At 48.0% G+C, this 26684-nt stretch overlaps 2 protein-coding genes across 3 annotated transcripts in view; both read left to right on the forward strand.

Moving 5' to 3' along the window:
- The window catches only part of SLC1A4 (solute carrier family 1 member 4), a 77459-nt gene extending 65617 nt beyond the window's left edge, over nucleotides 1-11842 (forward strand). The window contains exon 12 of the mRNA XM_053972318.1: nucleotides 2176-11842. Within this exon, the coding sequence (XP_053828293.1) occupies nucleotides 2176-2410 (235 nt within the window). The 3' untranslated portion in view covers nucleotides 2411-11842. The remainder of the gene's footprint in view (nucleotides 1-2175) is intronic.
- Nucleotides 11843-17756: 5914 nt separating this feature from the next.
- Nucleotides 17757-26240, forward strand: CEP68 (centrosomal protein 68). 2 transcript variants are annotated; one of them, XM_053974345.1, is made up of 7 exons: nucleotides 17757-17776; nucleotides 20663-21082; nucleotides 21583-23034; nucleotides 24135-24257; nucleotides 24470-24566; nucleotides 25035-25181; nucleotides 25878-26240. In XM_053974345.1, the coding sequence occupies exons 2-7, from the start codon at nucleotides 20705-20707 to the stop codon at nucleotides 25907-25909; spliced, it is 2229 nt and encodes a 742-aa protein (XP_053830320.1). In that variant the 5' UTR covers nucleotides 17757-17776; nucleotides 20663-20704; the 3' UTR covers nucleotides 25910-26240. The 2 variants fall into 2 exon arrangements, with proteins under 2 accessions (XP_053830320.1, XP_053830319.1); XM_053974344.1 differs by lacking the exon at nucleotides 17757-17776 and adding an exon at nucleotides 17795-18560.
- Nucleotides 26241-26684: the final 444 nt, after the last annotated feature.

Genomic DNA, 26684 nt, shown 5'->3' on the forward strand with positions numbered 1-26684 from the left:
GAGGCAGAGAAACATGGAATTACAGAATGGCTAAGGCTGGGAAAAAACGTTCAGGTTTTGTCAATGTAGCACCACCCACCATACTCACCATTAAGCCGTGTCATGGGGACTCCACCACTTCCCTAGGCAGTCTGTTCAAATGATTCAAACTCTCCCCATGAAAAGATTTTCATAATATCTAATCTAAACCTCCCCTGACGCAATTTGAGGCCATTTCCTCTCATCCTGTCACTTGTTACGTGGGAAAAGAGTGACATCCACCTCACTACAGCATCCCTGTAGCATGTTTAGCTGGAAACGGGGTCAAAGTCCAGAATAAAACCCAGTAGAAAATAATTCTTGCATGATGCCTGCCTACAGGACAGGTAACTTGTGATGGGCAATGGAAAAGGTGGTGCCTTCCCATTTAAAGCAGTCAGTATGCTAAAATCCCTCTTCAAGCTTTTTTATTCAGCCTTTGTAGAAATGTATTTCTTCTTGGCTTCAGTTCCCATTAGAATGGTTGTTAAAAGTTCATTTAGAATGTGTTGATATTGCTGGAAATTAATTGGCCACTAGAAAGGCAGGGGAGGACAAAGGAAATTGAGTCTGAACATCACTTGTGGAAAACTTCCTTAGTCACACGTGGGAAGCAGTTTCCATCAGAAGCTCCTGTCAGCTATTGTTTGAACTTTTTTTATAGTTTCAAGACTGGTCAAAGCACCAACACAAGTGTCACAGAGGGGTGCTGTCCACTGGCAGGGGAGGGACACAGAGGGTTTGTGACACTTGTCACTGCCATGGGCAGTGTCATGGCTGGAACACACTGCTGAGTGTCACAAGTTTAGTAGACAGTATTGATGGTGGTAACCTTTCCTTTCCATCTTCTGGGAAAGAAGTAAGAGGTCAGTATGGGTCAAGTGATCTGAATCCTGCTCAGGTAAATTGTTTCCATTTGGTGGGTTATTGGGCAGTTCCTGGTTTGGACTGCACATAATGCCTCAGCATTGCTTTTTGGAAACACCAGCCTCTCTGTATAGATGGTGCATTCCCACAGCAGATGTGGAAATTTCAGAGACTGGGGAAGGTGGGAAGGTGGCAGCTGTATTACCTTCCATTCCCACACAACACATGTCTGTGGAGCATATTCCTACAGCTTCCTTAGGGTCATCACACTCTTTCTTGCTGTAACCTCTTGGGGATCAGCCACCTCCAGAGGACAGGAGATACAGGCAAAGCCCTTTTTATCCTGCCTTCCTAAGGAAGTACAGTAGGATGTTCCACTGGATGTTCCACTCCTGTACTTGCAAGTGCTTTGAGGCAACAGTGAAAAACTTGCCCTTCCTTTCACTCTGGGCTGCTCTCAGCCTGTGTTGTGCTGGTTGCCTTCTTTTTAAAATAGGTAGCAGCCCTCTGTGGTCAAGTGTTCTAGTTAAGGAGCTCAGCCTTCTGGTAACAAAAGGGGGAAAGAGGGAGGAAGGAGTCCCATGTCTTGCTTTCATGCCAGCTGTTTAATTACCAGGGAGGAGGACAATTACAAATTGAGCCTCTGTTAAAGTTAGGCTGCAGAATGACTAGCAAGTCTCAAAAGCTACATGAGAACACTGTTCATCTTTATGACCCATAAATCTCTTCCATTACACCCTGGCACACTAGTTTTGTGTTGTAGCACCAAAAATTAGGGCAGGTGCTATGGGCAGCAAATGCAGAGAGCACAAGTCGTTCTGCCTGCATTTGGAAGGATCCCTTAAGTAGGTGCTTGGATTAAGATACCAGTCACAGTAGTTAAAAAGAGAGCTAGGTGCTCTGAGTTACTTACTGGATAAGCACAAAGTAAGTTCCAGCTCTGAACATGCATTTGAAAAATGCTGGCCTGGAAAAAGGGAAGAGGAGGGAGGTGACCTGTGAAAAGCAGGATGCCTGAGAAACAGTAGTACCATTGCTGCAACCCACAGAGAGACCAGAACCAGCTGATAGTAACAGTTTGACTGACCTTAAACCTGCTCTGGTGCACATTTTTAGTTCTGAAATAGTAATGATACTTCTCTGGAAAACACATGTGATAACTACATCACCCTTGTCTAGTTCCCCTGATGTTAGTGATTCGGCAGGGGTGAATCAGCTCCCCTTATTGTGTTAAAACTCTCTTAAAACTAAAACCCTGCTGCTTTGGCTTTTGTTTCTGATCTCCACCAGGGACCGAACCACCACAGTTGTGAATGTGGAAGGGGATGCCCTGGGAGCAGGCATCCTTAATTACCTGAATGAAAAAGACAAGAAAGAGAGAGAGCAGGAGCTAAAGGAAGTCACCGTAGAAGCAGTTGCTAACAGCAAGTCTGAAGCAGAAACGTCACCCTTGGTAACCCACAAAAACCCAGTGTCCAACACAAGCAGCACAGCAGACCCTGAATCCAAGGAATCAGTATTGTGAACTCGAGGCCGCTCGCCGACACCAGTCCTAGAGGTGGCCCAGGGACTTGTCAACGCACCCAGACATTTGCAGTGCGACCAGGGGCTGGATGTCTCTTGGAAGTGCTCAGTTCCAGTCTGTTTTGAAATATGCTGGCCTGGGGAAGGGGAGGGAGGTGGGGTGGGCAGAGGAGGGCTGTTGACAAGGAGCACTCGCTTTATAATAGTGTTTTGATAGTTTATGCGTGTACATGTATGCGTGTTGCGCTGCACACTTGTGTACATGGATGTGAGAACTGCCATGGAAGCTTCTGGTGTAACAAGACTTCCATTAGTGAAGGCTCAGATGGGTTGAAGATAGGGAGGTAGACAAACCCAGTATGTGCTTATTGTAGGGGAAAACTTTTGCTGCTGTTTGAATGGAGAAGCAGTCTAGAAACTCCAGAGTGGGTGAAAATGTTGCTTAAATTTGTTTTCTAGCCTGGAAACACCAACCATTACAGCCATGTTATGAAGCAACATTTTTCTCCCACTCCCCTTCCTCTCATGTTCTCCGATCCATTAAAAACATTGAATATCTCCTTAAAACTAGCTGGTTTTTATTTTTAATTTTTTTTTTGTTTCATACCTAAATTAATAGCTTATAGGGACTTGTTTCATTCTCTCTCTACATTGCAGCTCATAGCAGCTTTCCTTGGTGAGTAACTCCCAAACTGTGGGACCAAACAGAGGAGATCTTTGTGCAGATCAAGGATTGGTTTCCTCCTTTCTTCTAACCAAGCTGTTAAGGAAAAAATCCAGAGGAAGAACAAATTTTGTTAAAGTAATCCCTTTGGGGCTGAAAAAATGTAGAGTCTGTTCCAGCATTAGTATGTCTGAAAGAGGCTTGCCTATGACAACATCCATAAATCCAGAAGTCAGTTCCCTTCATGAAAACACACATGGTCTTCTGCTAGCACACTACGTCCTGCTCATGTTTATTTAATGGGTCAATCAAAACAACTTCAGTCATACTCTTTTTCAGCAAAGTTGAATAGGGGAGGAAAAATTGTGAACACATATCATGTGGAAACTGATGACAGGCAACTCTGAGTCTTGGCTTGAAGGGGGAAGAGGTGAGTTTATAATCCCAGTGATCTCTGTGTGGGAACTGGCGCCCTGTTCCTGCTAGGAGTTTGGTCCTGCCATAAATGTCCTTCTGGCAGCAGTTTACTTGTAGTAATTCTGGGTGGTGCTGGGCCAGGGTAATGCTTTAATGGCAGGTGGTAACCTTTGCTTGAAGCTCAGCTAAATATTTCTGGATTCTTATTCCTCCTTTTTGCCTTTACAGTGTCCTTCCTGAATGTACATCCCAAAGCTGAACAAAGTCTGGCAAACTCATTACAAAGATCCTGTTGATTTATCTTGGCTCTTTGGATGCTAATAGTCAAAAAATTATGACTATGTATGCCAAAATTTGCCTGGACTTGTGATGTTTTCCCTTGGTTACTTCAACAAGAGATTGCATATGGTCCATCTCCACACTGTTAATTCAGCATTATATATATATTTACACTTAGCTTTGATATAAAGTAATGCTAAAGTCTCCCTTTTTCTTTGTTCTCTCTTGCTTCAGAGGAATCTATCTTGGAAAGATATCAGCACTAGGAAGAGGCAACTCCAATTCCATAGCAGCAGCTGCCTTCCTTTGCAAAGCATCCCTCCTGGTAAAGGGACTCAATGAATTTTGCAGGAAGATGCTCAGAGTGAGATGTGGCCACCCCTGAGGGAGAGCTTCGTGAGTGCATCATGACTGGCTGGTTAATCCAGTGCACTGGAGGCATGCAGACAATCCAAGTAGGAAAGGATTAGTCAGCCCTCTGGGAAACTGCAGGTGGAGTTTCTTCTTAACCAGTTTATTTGTAACCATGTCCACAAAATTTGGTCATTCCTTGGCTCACCTTCAAAATGAAAGGAGACAAACACAGTTCTGTAGGGTTGCCTTTTGCCCAGCAGATCAACTTCACATTTTTTTCCTGTTAGAATCATCCCAACTCCTTTCAACTCAGGAAACCAAAAGCACATTTTTAAGTCTAAGCATCTCTTTGAAATATCTGAATGCACCAGAACCCCAAATACTTTGGTTTTAAAATAGTATATAGGTGTGTCAAGGAAGCTGAAAATCCTGACTGTCCCCTGTGGGCTAGGTTCTGTAGTTCAGTTTTATCCTTCATCAGACGTTTAGCTCCTGTGCTTTTGTGAGACCCTGTGGAATACTCTGTACAATTCTGGTGTTCCCAACATAAGAAGGACATGGAACTGTTGGAGCAAGTCCAGATAAGGGCCACAAAGAGCATGGGAGCACATCCCCTGTGAAGACAGGCTGACAAAGGTGGGTCTGTTCAGCCCAGAGAATAGAAGGTTGCATTGCAACCTTCCAGTATCTGAAGGGGGCCTACAGGGAAGCCAGAGAGGGGCTTTGTCAGGAACTGTAGTGGTAGGACAAGGACCAATGGATACAAACTGAAAGAGATGAAATTTGGTGAGATACTGGAACAGATTGCCCAGGGAGGTTGTAGATGCCCCAACACTGCCAGTATTCAAAGCCAGGCTGGATAAGACTTCGAGTAACCTGGTCTAGTGGGAAGTGTCCCTGCACGTGTCAGGGGGGTTGGGACTGGATGATCTTTTAAGGTCCTTTCCAACCCTTTAACATTCTGTGGTTCTATGCTGCTCTCCTTCAGTGTGACACATGCAGCTAGGATCAGCACATGAGTGAGGGCAGTACTAAAATGACAATTCATGAAGCATCACAGCACCATTTCAGAGAAGAGCACATCACAATTTAAATTTTCTTTCACCCTGAAGCTGTTGTTGCCCACAGGTAGAAGTACTGCCCTGGGCAAACCCAAAGGCTGGGCTTCCTTGCAAGGCACTACCTTGCCATTGCCATATGATCCTTCTTCCCTATGGTGCTGCAGCTGGAGTGTGCCTCATCCTTGTAGCAGTGTGCCATAGGCAGTGGCACATTGTTCCTGACAGGGGATCCCAGGAAATGGAAAACTGAAGAAAATACCCAGTATTAGTATTTTCCAATAGCAATTTAGAAGCTCACAGTCTTTACTAGTGGGTTGCCATGTTTTGCATTGATGTGAATGTCTAGTCCTACATAAAGCTTGTTAGAGCAGTTGGATTTAAGGAGGTAAAATCATTCTCATAGCAGGAATTTAATCAAGGAAATCTGACATTCCTTTTCTTGGAGACAGGTATCATAGGATTTATATGAACCATGAGTATTCAGCTCTTAACCTGCCAGAAATCTGTAGTCTTACAGAAGCCCTACTTTAGACTTCAGAATGTGCCAGTTCTTTTGTTAGTTTTGTGCACAAGAGGGATCTATGGAAGCAGTAGTGCTGGATAATTACTGCTTCTCAGAACATCTTCTTGGTCATTTTTTAATCATTTGTGTCAGAATTTACATTTTGGTTTTTTCTGTGATGTTCCCATTCCTCACAATAACCGTGATGCATTCTAGAACTCTCTACCTGGATTGTTTTCTTAAGGTAGGAATGTGAAAGATCCAGTACTGCACTCTCTGAGACTGTAAAAAATGTGATACATTCCAACAACTACCACTGTAATGATGTGGATCCTGGTGGTAAGTCTGATGAGACAGAAGACTTGCCATTTGCTCTAAGTGGTCAGGTAAGGCTGCTGTGAGAAAAATGAAAGGGCAGTTGAGGGATGTACATTTGAGATTCAGTTTTTGACCTGCAGTGTAATATGTTATACTGGGAGCTTCCTATTCCAGGAGGCTGTGAGCTGAGAAGGTGCTCAGGAGCCTTGCAAGCAGGGCTACCTGCTCTGCTCTCACCCAGGCACTCCACAAATCTGGTGCCAGTGTGGTAATTAACTCCAATGTCTCTTGCCTGGACATATATTTCTGTTCTCCTGGCCTAACTGTAAATTGGAAACCTTTAGTCAGTTGCCTTTTTTTTTTTTTTTATGAAAGAGGAAATAAATTCCATGTAGAAAACATATTTTCAGAAAACAGTATTTTCTATTCGATTTTAGGTTGTTTTTTTTGTTGTTTTGGTTTTTTTCTGGAAGGTGCAAGTTCTCTCCTCAGCTCATGTCCTACCCTCTAGTACAGGAATTGCTTTTTGAGAGAAAGATATGGAAATTACATGGTGTATTTCTTAGGGTGTCCTGTGCAAGGCCAGGAGTTGGACTTGATGATCCTCATGGGTCCCTTCCAGCTCAGTGGATTCTATGAAATATTGAAGAGTCTGCAAGCCTTTTTTTAGTGAAGTTTCTTTGAGCATTTTGCACCATCTTTTGTTTCTTCTCTAGGATTGACTTTTCACTCCATGCTTTATTTATCACTGCCTGATCTCATCCTGTTTCCTGGAATACTGTATGTTCTTTTTATGTTTCAGTGGCTCAGGAATAAATGGGAGAGTGGACAGAGTTTTTGAGGGCTCCAGTTTGCATTCTGCCTCGTTCCTGTCCTGGACTCAGCAGAGGTTTGTGAGCCTTGGTAATTTAGAGTTGCTCTGAGAGTGCCAAGCAGTATCTGTCTCTCACATTGAGAAAGGTGCTTGTTCTGTGCTGTGAGATGTGGGTGTAGATGCCTGAAAAACTGTAGTGAGCAGTGGAAGGTGCCAGGACTTGACTGCTTGTAGGATATTTTCAGTAAAGATCTTGTATTCCTAAGAACTGAGCTTTAGCTGAGTCTTGGTGTTGGTAATTGCTCTACAAGACTGGGTAATTGCAAAGGACTTCAACCCCTTCTGGGGGTGTCTCTTGCAATCAGGATGGCTTTTGTGTTGAGAACGGACTGGAGCCAATCCCAGGGCTTCCCCTGCCAGGATGTGACAAACGGGACTGTGTCCCTCGGATATAACAGAGATGTGGAGCTGGCCAAAGTACCACATGGGTTGGTGAAACAATCTCTGCTTTGTCTTTTCTGGGCAGCCCTGAGGAGGCAATGGCCCTGAGGTGGTGAGAGATTGGGAGGAGGGTGTGAGGGGCAGGAAGCTTTCCTGGTGCTTGCTCTGTTCCCATACTCTTCCTGGGCATTTGCTGTGACCAGTGCCAGATACGGACCTGACCCAGTGTCACCATTCCTATTCTTCTGTGGTTCCTCCTTATTTTGCAGCAAGAACAATGAAATCTGAGGTGTTTAGGCAGTTCCTCTTTCACTCAAGTCCAAGTCCCTGTCATCTCTGTGACTGACCACCCAACCATATTTTGTAGGTTGTGGCCTCAAGAGCTTGCAAAAGGGACAAAACCACCACCTCTTCTGCAAAGATTTGCAGCATTGGTCAACAGTCTGGGCAAAATCTTCACTCTGGTCCTCTGCTAACACAGAGCATTTCTGCAGCCACTGTAAAGCATCATCCTGTTGGAAATCATAATTTAATCCTGACCCTCACACAGGCAGTAAGCAGTAGGCCTCAGGTACCAAGTCAAAGACCAAAATATAAACTCTCACCAAAGAAAAATTGTCACATCTTCACTGATTTGCCAAGATTCACTGCCTTGGCAGTTCATAATTACAGAGCTGCCTGTAATGACTGATCTGGTGACAGATGTACAGCACAGGTTGCATAAGTCATATACCTGTGCTTCCTTTTCTGTAAATTAGGTTTACAGATATTTATGTGTCTCTCACAAGCCATACTGTGGAAGATAGTGAGTTGCAATGTTTGGAAAGTACTCTTAAGACAGAGAGGAGTAAATCTTGAGGAATAATGAACTTCTCAAAAATCTGAAAGGAATCAAATAATGAAAGTATGCAGAGTTGCATTGTGAGAGGAGGAATGACTGATGGAAAAGAGATCAGGTGGATGCATTTGCTGGGCTAATTTGAGGGGAGCAGGGGAGCTGGTGTCAGTGTGAGCTGCAGCTCAGAAAAGGGACGTGACTTAGTCAAGGACAACACAGTGCCCTGATCTATCTGCCTCCTTCCATCTCCACCTGACATGCCATGAAAGCTTAGGCTCAGGTAAATTAACAGACATCATAATGGATTCAGCATCTAAATTGAGAGTCTTGACAGCTTAGTTCCTGACTAGTTTCAGTGGGAGAAAGAGTTTTTCGACTCAAAGAACAAGTTGTCTTCTTGTCAGTATGGGTGACAAAGGTGGAGAAAAAGAATGAAGAGATGGAAGGCTGCAGGGGCACCATCACAGAAGACAGGGTAAGCAAGAGGATAAAGGAGCATCTTTTCCTTGACATTTTGATATGGATAGGATCAAAGAGGCTGCAGGCATTTGTCTGGCATGTAGCAGAGACAATGCAAATCCCTGCCTGCTGCTTGCGAGGGATTTGCAGGGAGAGGCAGGAGTGCTGAAGTTTCTGAAATGCAACAAGGCAGCATGCAGAGGGCCAGCATGGAGCTCTGATAAGCTGCTGCTGGCTGCTGGCCATGACCAGAGGAACAGCGGTACAGTTCTGGATCAGGGATTGACCCACATTCCTCCTTGCAGGATAGCTAGGACAAATGCTCTTCAGATAAATGCATGGAGACCATTATTCTCCAAGGACAAAGACCAACTTGTTATCTATGGGAGCATATTGATGAAAGCCATGCTCACTTGCTTCAGTTTTCTGGCAGGAGGGAAAAGGGATCATTTGACAAATGATCTGAAACTTTTTCCAGACTTTGAGTGACACATGGAGACAGTTGCCCCTGAATATTTTAACTCTGACAATAAGTGATCAAGAGCCTTATTTGGCTCCTGTAGGTCTTCACATCTGAGCACTGTCTTGGGAAGTTAATGTTAACACAGAATTCATTCTCTGCATGGGGTCCTTACAGGCATTTGTGACCAGCAGGCATCAGTTCCCATCTGCACAAGTGAATGAATACAGAAAAAGGTGAAAGAACTCTCTCTTGAGTCACATGAAGAGTTGTCAAGCCAGCTAGGAGCAGACTCTGAGTCCCAAAGCCAGGTTCATTTTTAGCTAACAACTATCACCTCCTTAAAAGAATCCACATCTGAGAGTTTATAAATATATTTATTTCTGTACAGAGATTTTAATAAGAGAGGAAAAAAATCTTTCATTCAAGGGTTCACAGGGTGGTTACTTATCAAATGATATCTCAGTGTCAGCAGATGCATCATCCTTAACAGTTACGAAATCTCATTGGGATTTAACCTCTGATCTCAGTGCCAGCAGGAGGTGAGCACTGTGGACATTTCAGCTGGCCGACAGCTCTTATGTAAAATCCTGCTCAAGAAGCATTTATACTTGTCTCCCAAGGCCACAGATGTTGCTTGCAAGGCAAGCAGGGCTACCAACAGGAACCAGCATGAGGAAATGGATTTTGAGCCAACTCTGTTGTAATGCAAAGTTAACGGTGTGGTTTTAAGCCACAGAGACCAAGAAATTTGGTCTTGGATGTTCCTTAGGATAGCTTTCACTTGCTCCTTCTGGTAAAACAACACTGAGAAAGTAATTCTCTTCCTTGCCAAGCATGTATTTAGTAATTGAAACTAAACTGCATATGGCATGTGTGTGCAACTTAATTGCAGTTACATGTTGCAGAAGGAAATTACTAAGGGAACTCTTCTCTCAAGGAACTGTTTACAATATCTGAATCCCCCAGATTACATTCCCACAGAAAGAGCTGTGCTTAACCATAAAAAAATACTCTAGATATTAACTGGTTTGGATTGTAGCTTTTTTTAGAACCAGAAGGAATGCTGCAAGAAGGACAGGCCAGGGCCTTCACTGATGTGCATTGTGATTTCCTGAGCTTTCTGTGGTTTCTGGATTTCTGATGGAGAAATCAGTTTCTTTCCTCTGTACCAGCACAGAAGAATGGTCTGGGCCTTTTAAGATGATCATGATTAACAAAGCAGCAGTAAAGCAATGTTTCTTGGCTGTAACTAAAGGCATTTTACATGCTCAGAGTATTCTTATGATGTGGTGCCTCGAATAAAAAAGTGTTTTCCTAGTGGCTTGTATTGATGCAGAAGGAAACTTCCTCATGTTTTGTTCAGTTTGCCTTCTCTGTATCCCTCCTGCAGAGTTTGTTGTGCTCCTTGGAGTCTGCCCAGATCCCAGCAGGATCAGGTTCCTATAGTACATAGATCAAACTTAAAGATATTCTGTCCCCATCTGAGGACATGGCCTGTTTCCTGTCCTGTTGGAGGGGACAAAGACACGTTTTTAGCTTTGGAGAACGTCTGACTGAACAAACCCTGCTTCATTAAGGCAATACTTTAATGACATTTTACACTTAATTAGTCAAATAATTGTGACCAAGGTGGCCCAGCTGTCGCTGCCTCCCTGCTTTGCTCCTCAACAGATGCTCTGTTGACTTGTCTTCCCTGAAGGCCACTGTGGAGGTGATGTGTTTGCCATCCATGAGAATTCCACTCTTTTAAGGACACAATCTTATTTAGACTTCCTCAGTTACTATCCTGGCTGCACTCTTGTAAGGTCGTGCTGTATGGGATGGAGACCGTGCATAGCACTGCAAATAGCTGAGCAAACCTCAGCTCCTGAGCTGCTTCTTGGTTACAGCAAACTGAGACCGACTCACTCACACTTTGTGAGGGTGAAGACTTTGATTAGATTTTGATTAATCCCTCAGATTCAGGGATAGCAGGACCACCCCTGCACATGAGGAGTTCCTTTCTGCCTTATTATCCTTAAAGGTGCCTTGTCCTGGTTCCCTTCAGGACAAATTCCAAGTTGCTTTGGCTTTCAAATATAACTATGCACCAAAGCTGAAAGACTCCATTATCCCTGGAGACAGGAGGGCGAATGTGCTGTCCTGGTGTGAGACAAGGAAAATACTTTGCTTTTCTTTATCCTGTGAGCTCTCTGGCAGCAATCCTGAGGTGTGTATGTGCTTTTATTTCTACCTGAACAAAAATTGCTCTGATTAGGAGGAAGGATTATTGTATTTTTTATATGCTAAACTGTTTGATTAATTACTTTAATAAAAATAAGGATGAACTCTGAAATTCACTGCCATCCACTCCAATACAATCCAGTATCACTGATACAAACGTATCTGCCTTGTGCTTAGAGTAACCACTCCATTGAAGAGGTGTTTGTGCCATGTGGGTGTGTTGATCCTTGTGCCCATCAGTAGCTGTTCCTCTTTCGAAGCTGTGGGTTTCACCCCTGTGACTCTGTATCAGCCTTTCCATTGTCTCCCAAGAACAGATGTTTGTGCACATATGCAAAGAAAAGACCACACTGCTGTGTCTGGGGGTGTGTGACCCTGGGGCAGATGTTACAGATGTTTGTTGTGTGCTGTACCCTTTGGAGTAAGAGCTCCCTGCCTACCTGGGGAGCAACCAGTCCCGTGGCTCAGGTTGGGATGGTTTGTTGTATTAGGAGGGTGACACAATGGGATACTCTCTTTTTCCCTTCTCTCATGGAAATGTATATTTGTTCTCTCTTTGTGTAGCTTCTCAATCTAAAATAAAAACCACCCCAAACGGAATTCATGTTTCCATCTTTGTTTGGAGAGAGCCTGGATTAACAGTTATGCACTGGTGGGGTGGAAGGGCTGACACACACCCCTGCTGCCCTTCTGCCAAGCCAACTGACTTTGTTCCTTGGAGAAGGTTTGAGGAGTGGGAGTAATCATTAGGAAATGCTTTTCAATAGGCAGCCACGTTGGTAAGTTCAGGGTAATTTTAAATTTGCCACACAGCTGATCCAAGCAGTGTGCTGGTCGCAGAATTGAGGGCCTGGGTTTGCCATCTAAGTGGGCTTGACACAGCTTTTCCATTAAAAGCTTATATATCTCCAAAGGGTGGAGTCTGTCCTGAGATGCACACACATAACATCACAGATCCGGGGAAAAACATCTACTGTGTAAGTGTAGGTGGGTTAGCTTCAAGCATTAAACTCCCAGAACAAATAAACAAGGGGGCAAAATTCACAAGAATTGCAAGCACCAGAAGAAGGAAGCAGAATTTGAAGGACCTGCCCATTTATGATTTACAAATTGGGACTGGTGTTATGCCCTGGAATGTAAATCTTCCAAAACCACCAATATGGTGGTTTCCAAAAAGCCTGTCTGACTCCATGGTTGTGTCTTTGGCTTCTCACTTCCTAGCTGAACTAGCTCACTTCTGGTCCTCTGCGACCAGAGCCTGGAGCCATTTACATGTCAGCTGTGCATACAGGTTTTCTGAAGTCTGGGGTGGTTGTCAGAGCCACAGTGATTTGCCATGTGAAACCCATGAAGCTTTGTGAGACCCATGGAAAAGGTGGAATGATTGCTTCTCTTTAATGAGAGCTGAGCTAAGCCTTAGACTGAGTCCCAGGTGCCTCCAGCCAGACATTATTAGCACTTGTTAGGCATTATTATGGATAAAGAGATGGTTTCCTATAATATTTCAACGAAGAGATAAAAGTTGGGCAAGTTCTAATTAAAGTTTAATGATTTTATTCTGGTTTTCCACCACTACCTACAAATCTGGCCACCTGCTTTACAACTTCTTCGTTTTGTTGGGGTTTTTTGAAGCATTTTTTGGGAAAATACTCTTCACTTCTTTCTTCTAAGCTCTAGGCAAGCAACACACATATCTCTTGTTCACATGAAAAGGGTTTAACAGTAAATTTATTGCAAAAGCCACTGCTATTGTTCTAACTTAATATTTGCAGAGGAAATGCAATTATGACCAATGAGCAGATTAGTCCTTTTTTTTAATCCCCAGTTTGTCTGATTAAGGTAGATAGAATTATAGGGAAGTGCCTTGTGAGTTGAACAGAAGACAAAACCATTTATTCTGCCCTGAAATGAATGGTTTGATTCACACAGGTTGTGTGGTGCCTGTGTGACCTCTCACTGGTCACCTTTAAAATTTGTAGGTTTGTTGAAAGTCAGATCTCTGCTATGTCCCATTATAAGCATTAAAGTCTCTTTGAGTCATTGTAGGAGATCTTACAGAAGGGGACTATGGTATTGATTTACATTTTAAGCTCATTGTAGCCACCTGCACTGGTTCTCTTACAGATTTCATTCACTCTCAAGAAACAAGTTCTGTCCAGCCCCAATCACATGTGTGCAGCATACACCACAAGGGGTGATGCCTGTGAATTCTTCACTAAGCATCCCAGTTTTGGGGCAGTTGTTTAATAATCTTTAACAATTAATAGTTGTTTTGTGATGATTCTTTGCTGCAGTCTCTCTTCCTGCCTGGCTGCAAGGGAGATGTCTGTCCTCCTGCTGTCAGGGAGGAGGCTCTCCCTCAAGTGAGTTGTGTGTCCTGTGGTCTTAGCAAGGGCTCAAATTATCAGTCCCAAATTTTTTTCTGCTGTCATTTGTTATAAATTCAAGCCATTCTTAATCCTCCAGCTCTGCTATTTCTTCTGGCATTTACATACACAGATTTTAATCTGTACTAATCCCAATATTTCTTTTACAAATCTCTGTGCTGATGACTGGTTCCTGCAGATGCCAGCTGTAGTTTTGAAGAGCCTCCTGGTTCTGCTCACAGAACACAGAAATGACAGAAGGCCAAGACATCCCAGCAAGTAGAATGAAAAAGAACTTGCTCGCATTTCCCCACCGAAAGCAGAAGTAAATCTCACATTTAGTAAGTAAACTTAATTCCAATTATTCACTGCCCATTATAATTCACATTGATGAAGAGTTGCCACTGCCTCTTGACCGCTTGGCTCCTATTTCTTTCACAGCAGCTTGTCACCTTCCTCAAAGGCAAAGCATCTGGGCCACGCCAACTCCATCCATCCACCACCTTCTGCTCCACGGCGCCTGGCCCTGATCTGCAGCTGTGTGAGTGTTTTAGAGGGCCTGGCTAGAGGTAAGGAGGTGCTGTGAGGGAATACAAACCCCTGGAACCCCATGCCTTTGTGGCTACTACGTCTGCGGTTGCTGGCGGGCTGGCCGGGCTGTGTTCGTGGTGTGATGGGCACATCGTGTGGCCAGAAAGAGAAGTGCAGGTTCTGCTTGACCTTTTTCCCTGAGCTAAATCCTGCCACTCGGTCCAGCTGTGCAAACAAGTGGTAAAAGGACTCAAATAGCCCAGCTGCTGGTACTGGACAACACACCCAACTCAGAACTTCCACGCTGACGTTAAAATACTTGTCACTCCAGTCTTCCCTCTGTTCTTCCTTAATCCTGCCTCACGTTTTTCATTTGTCAGCTCCCGTGAGTGTGCTGAAGTCGTATTTTCAGGTGGTTCTCCAACGTCAGGAAGAAAAAGCGGCAGCTACCTTTTTTAGGAAATATTCAGTAGTAGTGCAGTGGTGATCTAGAGGAGCAATGGGAAGTGTGTAGGCTTCAGGCAAGTCTTCTCATGGCTTTATAAAGAAGTTAAAGCAGCATGGCTGAGCTTGAACCTGCTTATGTAGGCATCACCAGAGCAGCTGTCCAGATGAATGACTGGATGCCTTGGGAGCCTGCTGTAGTTCCAGGACCATAAGTCGCTGATTGGTGACATCAAATGTCAGAACAGAGAAAATCTGCAGGCCCTACCTGGAGAAGAAGGTCTGGGAAAATGGATATGTGCAGGGCTGAAATTCCCAGCAACATCAGAAAAATGGAGAGAGAGTCTGGGAAACAAAGGCTGGAAAGAATTAATCTAGATAAGAGTAATTACCTGCACTTCTACTGATGGGAAACAGTAGGTGAAGGAGCAGGATCAGGAAGTTACAGGCAGTCAGGAGCAGGAGTCCTGTGCTGTGAATAAGGCAGATCCTGTTCCAGGGTGTGTAAGCAGGATCACAGCCTGGACTACCACACCGGTTCTGCCCCAGTACAGCCAAGCCCATGCTGGAGCTTTGGATCAGTGTTGAGCTTCAAAGAAATGTGGCCCAAAGAATGAGAATGAAGATGAGAACAGAGAGAATGGTCCAAGATGTGGAAATCCTGACCTATGGGGAGAGAAAAGGTTTGTTAGCCTTGAGAAGAGAAAGACAAACACTTGCAAACACCTTTCATAGAAGGGTCAGGCAGCCCAAAGAGAGCCCTGAGCAGTTTCTACAGAGACTAATTAATATTGTTATCAGTCGGGGAACAGGTAGGTTAGGTCCAAGCTCTGCACTTGCTGACGTCTCATCCATCCCAAACATTTGCATTGCGAGACTGAAATTTGATGCTGAAGATAGTGCAGATGCTATGCAAGAACATATAGTGCACCTCCAGGCTTCAGGTTTCATCCCAGAGCTGACTGTCTGGCTTGTAGCTTGAAACCCTTCAGGGCAGAAAGAAGTAACAAACTGATGTGCCAAAGATATGTGCTGGATAATTGCAGGTCACTGCAGTTAGGGGCATATTAAAACTCTGAATCCATACAGCTGGTGTTCATGATGGATCCAGTTCTGTGCAAAAAACATGCATATTCTCACCACAGAGGTAACTTCTCACATATCAGAAGTACACTGCTTTCAAATCTGATCATCAAAAGGAAGCTCTTATTTAATGTCATAGATATGAAGATTACTGCTGAATCGTTGCATCCACAGGTACAGAGAAATCCATTGTCTTTGCTGGAAAACCCAGGTCTGAAAGAATCCTGAGGTCTCAAATCAGAAAGAAAATATCCTTGTTATTCTTTGCCAGCCTTGAGTGAGTTTGGGCATGAGTTTGGCTGGGTTGACCCTGTATTATAGATCAAATAAGGCAGTTTCTCTTCAGCAAAGTTCCTAACAAAGCCAGACGCCAGCAAAAGAAAATCGGTATTGTCCCCCTGAATTTCTTAAATAACCTCTCCTTTAGATCACCAGCTGATTCCCCTCTTGTTTATTGACACCCACTCAGCCCAAGCCCAAGGGGAGGGGAAGGGTTTCTCGGCTCTTTGGCTGTTCCTGCAAACATCCTGGCCCTTGTTTGATCGGGGGCGGAACAGGACACAGACCTTTCCTGCCGGGGCCGAGGCCGCAGCCGGGTGCTATTCAGCTCCCAGAACAATGCCTGGCAGCTCCCGAGTAATTTAAACCGGGCTAAAAACAGCCCAGCCTGGGGATGAATCATGTCCCGTCCGCGTTTGCTTCCGCCTTTCCACTCAGAGGCCTGAAATCAGCGCGGCCTCTGCTGGCAGGCAAGCGGCTCCCCGGAGAATGAGCAATAAACAACATTGTAAAGGGATTTTCTTTCACTAGGGCTTTGCCTGCGTGAATGCCAATAAAAAGGCAACTCTAGGAAGTGTGCATCCGGGGCAGAGGGATGTGCAGCCTGATGGAACACTTGCAGTAACATGCATCAAAGAAACCCCAAATACAGAAATACTCCACGGGAGCAGAGGTGATCCTGGATTTTTCTTGGCTGTGAGTTCTTCTGAGAGCACCCACCATGTTCTACTGCAGCGTTACAGCTCCGCTTCTTGAAGCAGCCCTGGAAAAGATATTCCCACTGTGTTTCTCTAGGGGGAAAAATGTAAATGGGCCGGCTGCCAGATGTAAATGGGGCTGGCTCCACTGGGTGCAGCAGAATAAATCCAGTTCGTAGCCACTGGGAATCTGGCCCGTAACACTGGGATGGCAGCCTGGAGCAGGCTGCAGGGCCAAGGAGTGTGGTCAGGACCAAAGCACTAGCCAGGGACTTGGGATACCTGTGCTGTTCCCCTTGCCCTGCTGTCAAACTGATAAGCAATCCCAGGATGTCTCTTTGGTCCTTCCTGGCCTAAAGCTGGGAACAATATTGTCTTATAAAGTGCTTTATCAGACACTTGACCTCTAGAAAATCTCAACATTAGCGAAGAAATAATCTCCAGGAGCAGGTGACATGGACAAAAACCAGAAGCAGCCAATGGACAGCAACAACGAGAAAGAGGAAAGGGAACTCGTCAGGATACGTCCACTCCAGCCACCAAGGAAGGGTCTGGCCAGGTACAAACCCCAGAGCAGCCTCCTTTAAAGCGTGGCTTGGGGATATTCCCAGGAAGCTGCCCCGAGGGCAGGGCATTGCCGGCATCCCACAGGGCTCAGCCCTAGGGCAGGCCTCGCACCGGCACCGCATGCTGCAGCTGTGCCCGGAGGACACCGTGATCCCTTGGCCGTGGCAGTCGCGGCCCGCGCAGGGCCCGTTCCAGTCGGGTTGCAGCGCGGTGACGCTGCCGGGGCACAGCTCCGCCTCGGGAAGGTCGATAGGGGGTACAAGGGAACACCCTGCAGCTGACACAAGCTGCTCAAGGGCGCCCCGGGACGCGCCTCAGGCTCCCGGTGCCCGGCGGGACCCGGGCCGGGCCGTGAGGGGCGGGGGCGGGGCCAGGGAGGGTCAGGGGGCGGGGCCGGCGCGTGTCGCCTTCGCCCGTCCCGCGCCGGGGTCAGCGCTGGCCGCGGGGCGGGGCCGCCCTCGAGCTCCGCTCCTATTGGCTGCCGGGCGGCGGGGGCGCGCGTGCTGACGCATCCGGCTCTGCCATTGGCTGGCGGCGCGGAGGGGGCGGGGCGGGGCCGGCGCTCGGTGAGTGAGGGCCGGGGCGCGGCGTGAGGGGGGTCCCGGGGGGGATCCCGGGGGTCCCGGGCCACGTTCCCTTTGGAATCCCGGTACCCCCGGGTGCGCCGCCTCCTCGGCCTCTTTGCTTTTACTTCTTGTCTTTTTGGTTAATTGCCGTTTTTTTTCCAGCGGTGGACAGAAAGCGGGCAAGGAGTGGAGCAGAAAATAGCAGCCCTCAGATCCCGCAGGCCTGAGGGGCGAAAGCGGTGTGGGGTTTTTTTCCCCCCAAAACAACCCCAGAAATGCTCCCCAGCCAAAGCGGAGCTGGCGGGAGACGGAAATTCCATCAGCATCCGCTGCGCTCAGAGCATTCCATCAGGGAAGCGATCCCCGCGGGCGGTGGGAGCCGCTCCTTGGATAGAGCCCTCCTTGTCCGCCGCCTTTGTGCGGCGCCCTGGCCGGCACCTCCCTTCTGACGGCGTGAAAAGGCTCAGGGATCGCTTTTCAGGAGAGATCCCTGCGGACCTTCCCTTTGAAATGAATGAAGCAGCCCCGCTGTCTTCCTCTGTTATCTAAAATCACGGCCACGGGTATCGTTTGTGTGAGACAATTGATTGGGTGTTTGGGCTGTTTTCCCGTGTTTTTGAGGCCAGTGGAAAGTTTCCACCGTGCCTATAGCTGCGGTCCTACATCCCTCCTCAGTCCTGCCCGAGGATTTGGGATTGCTTCTTCCTGTCGCCAGGGTTAATCTGGATGCGTCGCTGCCACGGGCAACCTGACGTCTGAATTTTTTGGGGCTTGTTGGAAAATGGTGAGAAAGCTCGTTTCTAGGCGCTCGTGTAGCTGGGAGTTGCACTTAGTGGCAGTAGTGTTCTCACTTTGTTGTTAAATATGACTTTTTGCCCGGTTGTTCTGTGTGTGGGGCGTGTGCGACATCCCCGTCGCGTTTGTGTCCGGGTGTGGTTTGGATATCCAGCTCCCTCTGAAGTTAATTGAAATCAGCTGCCTGAATCAGAGACTTTGGAAAATGCAGTGAGATCTCTGGTGTCCCTTTAAATACCCTTACAAATCCTGCAGTAAGCAGATTTACTCTCACTCCTGTGTATTGGCAGGTTTCCTGGTTTCTCTTTAGCATCCAGTTAGCTTCTGAAGATTTAATGAACCGGTGAGCCAGCACTTGCTCTTTTTTTAAAAGACCAATGGCATCGTAGAAGTGTAAATCACTGCATGCTGCCTCCATAAGATAACAAATGATCTTAACTTCAGAATATTTGCCCTCCTCCACACAGTCAGGAGAATAACAGATTGGTCGTGACCTCTAAGTTTTGTTTTATGTTGCTTAACACATGCTTTTCAGATTTAAGGTCAAACTTCGATGTTTTTACAGTTGTTTTTACTGGGCTGACACCTGACCCAAACCACCAAATCTGGAGGAGGTAACGATGTTCAAATCCCTCTGAATTTAACGTGGCATCTTAAAAATAAAGCTGTCCTGAGGTCGACTTTTGGTTACAGCACATTCACTTTTTAACTTCAGAGGCTGCTTCGGTGCCTTGTTAAGCTTTTCTTTCTTTTATATATATATTTTTAAGTCGCGTAACAAGGGCAGATTTATTGATTACATTTTTTACAACAACCCCACCCCTTTGTGTGGAAATACAACCTTTCTGAGGGCTGAAGAGAGCAGTGCAATCCAGTTCAGATAACCCGACGTGAGTTGGGTTGGCTTTGGTAGCAATTTTAGGAGTGGGTTGGGGGTCCAGCTGTGGGCTGGGGGCCACTGGGTGGGGGCTGGCGGGGCCCGGGCTGTGCTCGTCCCCTCGGGATCAGCTGCCGGCTCTGGGGAGGGCACAGGCGGCTGCGGGGCTGCCGCAGGTTGTGCCCGCGCTGGGGATTTGGTTTCTGGTTTCCCCTGGAGACCCGGCGCGTCCTCCCGCCGCTCTTTGTTCCCGTGCCCGTGGGAAAACCCGCCTGTCGGAGGGAGGGGTGGATCATAAAATGAAACTGTGACAAAAGAGCTGGCGGAGGGAGTGAGTATCATCTTGTTTCCCACTTCCAAGTATTGTTTGGGAATTCTTTCTCGCCTCTTTTTTTTTTTTTTTTTTTTTTTAATTTAAATTTCCTTTTAGCTAAGTTTGCTGTTGGTGCTCCCTTGTCTGGTCTCTTTGCTGGCACCATCTGGGGGAGTACCATCAAAACCACTCTGCTGCCATTTCCCTGCTGCCAGCACCTTGGTTTGGGCTGCAGTTGCTGGAGGAGGCTGTGTTGGGTCTCCTTCATTTGGCTCACGGGTTATCCTGCAGCAGCTCCTCACTCAAACCCAGTCAGTGCAAGTATTTCCATTCATTAATTTCACAAAATGAGGTAGAAGCTGCAGAGCTGAGCTCCAGGTTTGAGTTTTACAGCCTCCTACCTCCCTCTCTAACTTTTTATAGCTGCTTCTTGCTTTTCAGGTGGCTTCCACTTCGAGGTTTGGGGTTTGTATGTTTAAAAAACGCTCAGTTTTCCACCCCAACAGCCTTCAGGGCTCAGCCACGCCAGGAGGTGCTTCATGTCCTAGTTAATGATGTCTCCTTCGGGCCCAGTGACCTCAGGGTGCACAAAGTGTTGGGGACATTGGCCATCAGGGCAGGACTCTGGAGCCTGGTATCAAGCCCAGGTTTGTTCTTGGCGTGGCCAGGGCTGGAATGAGATTTTCCCTGTGTGTCACATCCTCAGAAGCAGAAAATACTGCTGAGATGTGAGGGTTTGCTCTTTCCACTGTCCCACCTGGTGTACCAAGATGCTCCTTTATGAATTTTGGGGTCTCACCCAGATGATGCTTCAGCTCTTTGTTATTGGGCAAACCCAGTTTCTTGGTGTGGAGACAAGGGGGGACGCTGAGATGCCGTTGCTGTGTGCTGTGTATTCCAGAGAGCCCGAGGCTCATCCTCCCGCGGAAGAAGCTGTGTCCTGATGGCCGTGGATGTGGGAAAATCGCCTTCTGAGGAGTCACTGAGCGGGAAGGGCGATGGGAGGTGGGACAGCGCCGGCACGGAGATGGACTTCCCGGAGCTGGCAGGGAGCCTGCACCAGCTTTTAGGGACAGAGGAAGCCAAGCCCAGCCTGCAAGTGACAGAGGGTGTGGCAGTGAGCAGACACAGTCACATGGCTACTGATGTTACCCACGGTGGCTCCAGCTGCCACCCAGAAGTGTCCTCAGCATCTACACCCAAAATTCCCAGAGCAAGAGAAAACTCCTCAGGGAAAGGGTTGTTAGTGGATAGAGCTGCTGATGGTGACCCTGTGCCTTGTCGAGCTGGCCACTGGTTCCTCTCCTCAAAAGAACAGCAGGTGAGAGGGTTTGTACCTTTAGGTGTTGCTGCACCACCAGGAAGTCCCAGGAGAGGTGGGGACTTGTTTGTCAGGGCTGTCCCAGCAAGGGCTTTCCATCTCTCCCAGCCAGAGTGTGCCCACCCCTGCCCAGGCTAAGATGTGTGGTGGGGAAGGGCTTGGGCTCCAACACCCAAGCTGTTGCTTCCATTCCCTGTTGCCAGTGCAGAGCCGGGAACTTGCTCAGGACAGTGCCCTTTAGATAAGCCTCTTGTTGCCAAATGACTCGTGCAGCTTCCCAAGCCCTTGAGATGCCTTTCCTTAAAAACAACCCCTGCTCTGAGTGGCTGCAGGCCATCCCACAGATGGAACAGGGTTCCACTTCCAGCCTCAGCTCATGGCAGGTCCAGGCTTGGGCTTTTACCTCCATATCCCGGCACACAGGACCCTTTTGTCTGGATGCTGTGCTTCATTTCATGCACGTCTCTCTCCCTTTCCTTTTACATCCTGTCCTTGAGCAGGTGAAGGCATCGGGCGGTTGGGAGCCGGTGTCCAGCCCTCCCAGCCGGCGCAGCTCTGCCGAAGAGAACATCCTTGCTGGCAGCCGCCACGATGCCCATGTTGGCCGTCGGAGACAAAGTCTGGCATCTCAGTCCCCGTGTCCTTCCACCCCAGAGCTCCTGCGGCCCCAAACCCCGCCCAGCCCCGGGAGCGCCCTGCGGAGCCGCTCCGTGCTGAGCTTCTCCGCTCTGTCCTCAGAAGGAAACGGCCCCTCCGAGGAGCCGTCCGGAAGCTTGCTAGGCAGCACGGATGTCCCTTCTGCAGCCACCACGGCTGCCCAGGACCTGAGCTGCCGATGGGCAGTGGAAAGCAGGGCCCTGCAGAGGCGGGAGCCCCCGGGCGCTCCGCTCGATTACCGCAGCAGCGTGGGGCGCATCCGCGAGATCTCCTCCTACCAAGCCGATTACTGGGCCTGTGCCATTCCGGATTCACTGCCCCCGTCTCCGGACCGCAGCTCGCCCCACTGGAACCCCAACAAGGAGTACGAGGACTTGCTGGACTACGCTTACCCGCTGAAGCCGAGGTACAGGCTGGGAAGGATACCGGAGCCTTTCCTCCATGACTCAGGAATAGGTCTGGACAGCTTTTCTGCTTCTCCTGAGGGCGTGTCCAGGTCCACCAGCATCTACGGCCGAGCTGGGCAGGCTCGGGGAAGCAGAGAAAATGGACTTTGGGAGTTTGTGGCCTCTGCAGAGAGATTCTCCACCCCGAGGCCCGGAAAAAGAGGCTGCTCAGGAGCTGGCTCATACTTTGAACCTTCACCTATTGCCAAAGCATCATTTGCAAGGAGTGCTTCCTCTCATCTTTCCAGAGGTTTTGCTAAGGATGTCAGGGTGGAATCATCTGGGCCAAGCTCACCTGGGCGCCCTGCTGCCGATGGGAGAAGCTGGGATACCAGAGGAAGCCCCTGCCCAAACTACACAGGGCAGGTGAAAAGCACCAGGAGGTTTTTACCCACCACAGGAATGCTCCCCCTTGGGAAGGAGTGGGAGAGTGATGAAGAATTTCTTTCCCTGCCTCCAAGACTGAAGGAGCTGGAAAGGCTGGCTCAGTTTTTGTCCAGTCTTTCCTTAACGATAAGGACGCCTGGGCATGACCCCCTTAACCTTCCACATCACAGCACCAGCAAGCAGCCCCTTTCATCTAGGTTGGCTCCTTTTGAAGAAGTGAGAGGTGGGGATGACAGAGGGAGTATTGAGGGTTATGCTGAGCTGTGGCAACACCGCAGCTCCCGAAAGCCCAGCTGGGAAAACACAGAATTGTATGGCTGGATCCACAGGGATCCTTCCCGCGGGCTTCATCTACCAACTGGTCTCAGGGACACATTGGATGGCATGTGCCTAAATGAGCCACGGGTCAAGGGGCATCCAAAGAAGAGCCAGCAGAGCGAGTCCCTTATCCAGTGTGTTAAGGTAGGCTGAGACCAGAAATAAAGTTTATTCTGGGAAGATCTCACATAAAATGTGCCTGTCTTTATGGCAGGATTAATTAAAACTTCCTGTTCTGCATGACCTGTCCTGCCTGGCAGATGGTGGTAATTTATGCAGGGGGGCTCACCAGAGCAGATAATTCCTTCTGATGGAGCCAGAGCCCATCTTGCTTTCCCTGGGGCTCAGTGTCACAGGCCAGGCTGGGTGGAGATGTGGCACTCGGCTGGGTCCCCCAGCCCACCCGTCCTCCAGCACTGCTGCACCAGGCAGGAGGCAGGAGCTGCAGCAACTCTGAAGGGTTTCCTGATTATTTTGTGGATTATTAAATTCGTCCCAGCACTGTGCTCTCACCCTCCTCTCCATCTTCTTCCCACCCCAGTGCTGGGACGAATTTGGAAACGATGCTAGGCCATTTGCACAGGAGTGTTAAAATGCACATAGCTGCAAACTCATTCCCTCCTCTGGTATTGAAATAACTCTGTTGATTTAAAAGCGTCTTCTCTGTATTTGTCATGCCAAATTGCAATGCCAGGGAAAAGCACTTCTTTATGGCAAACTCCTGAGGAGCAGGACCAGGTCTTGAGCCTGATTTTGGTGCCAGCAGAGGCCCCTGGGTTTCATGTAGCATCTTACAAAAATAATCCCTTACTGAGACACTTTAAAAATAAATGAAAGCACTTAATTGAACGAGACAATCCCTTGGGGAAAGCAACTGCAAATTAACTGGATGGCTCTGGTGAAGAGGATGAGGATATCTCTTGGGCTGGGAGGCGGTGGAGGCCAACCTCTCCTTCAGCCTGGGTGCTACCAGCCTCCAGCACCTCTCCATGCAGACATTTCATGGTGGCCCTCAATTCTTGCCACACAGTGAGTGCTGGAATTGTTCAGGAGTTTAAATTAATTTTTGCCTGTTTCCCATTGACCCTTGGTTTCCCAAGCTTAGGGATGTTTGTGTGCCGGGGTCAGAGAGGAACAGGGAACAGGTGCTTTCCAAAACACCACTGGCTCACCTTCTCATGTCCCTGCGCTGTCTCTGTTGCAGAAATAGATCCGTGACCCCTTTTTTATGCTTTGTTGAGCAGATGTTTTGCTGCCAGCTGGAAGAGCTGATCCACTGGCTGTACACCGTGGTGGATGTCACCGGCAGCTGGGTGCCACCCTCGCCGGATGCCGAGAGCGTGTTGGCATCGCTGCACCGCTACCTGGTGGGTGTCACCCTTGCTCTGCTTCCTCCCCTCTCCCGTGCTGCAGGCAGTGGGAAGCATCTCTGGAATAGTCCAGGGTGCACTGGGTTTGCCAAACCAAATTTGGGAGCACCAGGAACCTGCTTGGAGGAAACTGCTCCTTGGGCAACCTGCCACAGGTGTGTGTTTCCAAAACCCTTCTAAGATCGCTGCTCTTCTCCTTGCCGTGCCAGGAATTCAGGAAGGATGTGGCCGACCACCGGAGCCTGACTGAGAGCGTGCTGGAGAGGGGAGAAGCTCTCCTGGACTGCATGGCATCAAATTCACCAGGTGAGGAGGAGCACTTGTGTGGGACTGCTCATGGACACAGGTGATGCTGGCCAAGGCATCTGCCCCCAAAAATCCCTGGCCCAGCCTGGCCAGCACCACAGCACACACAGAGTGGTTGCTCTGGTGATTTAGAAGAAGGGATTTCTAAGGCGTGGGCTGTAGCTGCAGTCACCAAAGGGGCTTTAGAGGTCAAAAGCTGCATTATGGATGGACTTTCTTGCACAGTTCCAAAGGTTTTCTGTCAGACCCCCTATTTCTGCATCTTCATGATGAGCCTGGCACCTCCTGGGTCAGTCCCCACCCCCTGCAAATGCTGCATCACAATGGGGATGAGAGGAGCAACACATTATTGATTTTTAACACTCGATTTCCTTCTAGTGTCTGCCTGGACAAGCAGAGCTCTCAGCTCTGACAGACACTGAATTATCGCATTCCTGTCACCTCCATTCGGGCATTTTTGCTTTCCAGCCCTGAAAGACACGCTGGCTCTGATTGCCAAACAGTCGGAAGAGCTCGAAAGCCACGCAGAGCACCTGTACAAGTCCATCCTGGCTGCCGTGGGGGGCAAGGACACGGGGCAGGACAAGGAGGGCGCAGCACACGGCTGCTCCCTGGGTAAGCAGGGGTGAACCAGCCTTGCTGCAGCAGGCAAAGAGGGGAGGAAGCACGGGGAGAGAAACACTCGAATTAGCAAACACCAGACATCAGGCTCCAGTGTTATTTCTTTGATTCTGTTTGGAAAGCCTGAGCAGGCAGCAGGGAGACTCAAAATAGATGCCCTGTCGTGTTTAACCGTGTCAGGGAAGAGCAGTGCGGGTGACCAGCTGATGAAACCCAAGAGCACGAGGGGAGCGATGGCAGCTCCGCAGGGACCGGGCAGGCAGGTCCCTGTCACTCAGGGCTGGGGACGGCAGCAGTCCAGCACAGACACCTGCTCTCCCCAGATCCCTTGCACAGACAGGGGAGATGAGGAAGGGATACGTTTTGGTTTTGTATTTTCTCAGAAACATTCTGGTTGCTGTATAATGGTGGGAAAGGGAAGCAAGTGATTTCAGATATAATACAGGGGGCTAGAAAACTTGCTTATTTCTTGACCATCTCCCTTCAAAGAAAACTAGAGGCAAGTGTTTCAGGCGTGCCAGCCTCTTAGAAGAGAAAAGCAGTGTCTTAAGTAGTGTTTGTTCTTTTTGAATTGCTGCCTCTGCCCAGCTGTACCCTGTGCACTGGTGAGATGGGGGAGTAGAGTATGGGCTTTCTTTCTTTGTCAGACTGCAGACAAAGCAGAGCACCAAACACCTCATTTTATTTCAGGTGCTGCCTCTGTCAGACCTAGGCTGCGTTAGCCCATCTCAGGAGGGCTGAGAAGAATTGCAGCAAGCACCAAACCACCTCCATCACCTCTCCAGAGATGCCAAAATCTGTGTCCAGTTGCCCACAGGGCTGATTTCAGCGTTGGGTTTGTACTATGGCTTGAGAAAGGTGCCCTGTACAGCAGGTGTGCTGGGATGTCCAGAGTTGTGTCAGAAATGTACAGCTGGTTTGTTTTTTTTAACATAGCTTCCCTTTTTTTATTGAAGTGGGCTGTTCCGTGTTAGCAAAACGTCAGGAACAGTTTTTTAACTCAGCAATCCATAGTGTGCCGTGCGCTCGCTAAGTAAAGCCATGTGATTTTAATAGCCCTGTTCTCATGGTTTGTTTATGCTCGTCAAAAATAGGTGCGAGAAGCCAAGAAATAGCAACTCCTTCTGGTTCTTGGGAGCAAACTGAAGGCCTGTTTATAATCACCACTCCCTGCTGAAGCAGAGCCTACTTAACTTTCAATTTTGTTATTCATAAACAAAAAAAGCCGTAATACTGAATCCAAATAAAATAATAAACAATCGAGTTCAGGCAGGGAGGAGCCAGGTTCTGTGTAACCTGCTGGTACCTGCTGTTGGCAGGAGCTGTGTCAGTGCTGTGCTGGTTTCCTGGGGTGAAGTTGTGCCTTCCCCCCTTCCAGCTACTGCAGTTAAATCACTGCTGAGAACATCAAGGGTTTCCAAACCCCTTCTCCAGCAGAAAAAGGGCAGCTCTGAAGCAGCAATAATTAGGTAAGTGGCCAAAAAACGTTTCAGTGTT

Source organism: Vidua macroura, chromosome 3, assembly GCF_024509145.1.
Source record: "Vidua macroura isolate BioBank_ID:100142 chromosome 3, ASM2450914v1, whole genome shotgun sequence".
NCBI classification, from domain to species: domain Eukaryota; kingdom Metazoa; phylum Chordata; class Aves; order Passeriformes; family Viduidae; genus Vidua; species Vidua macroura.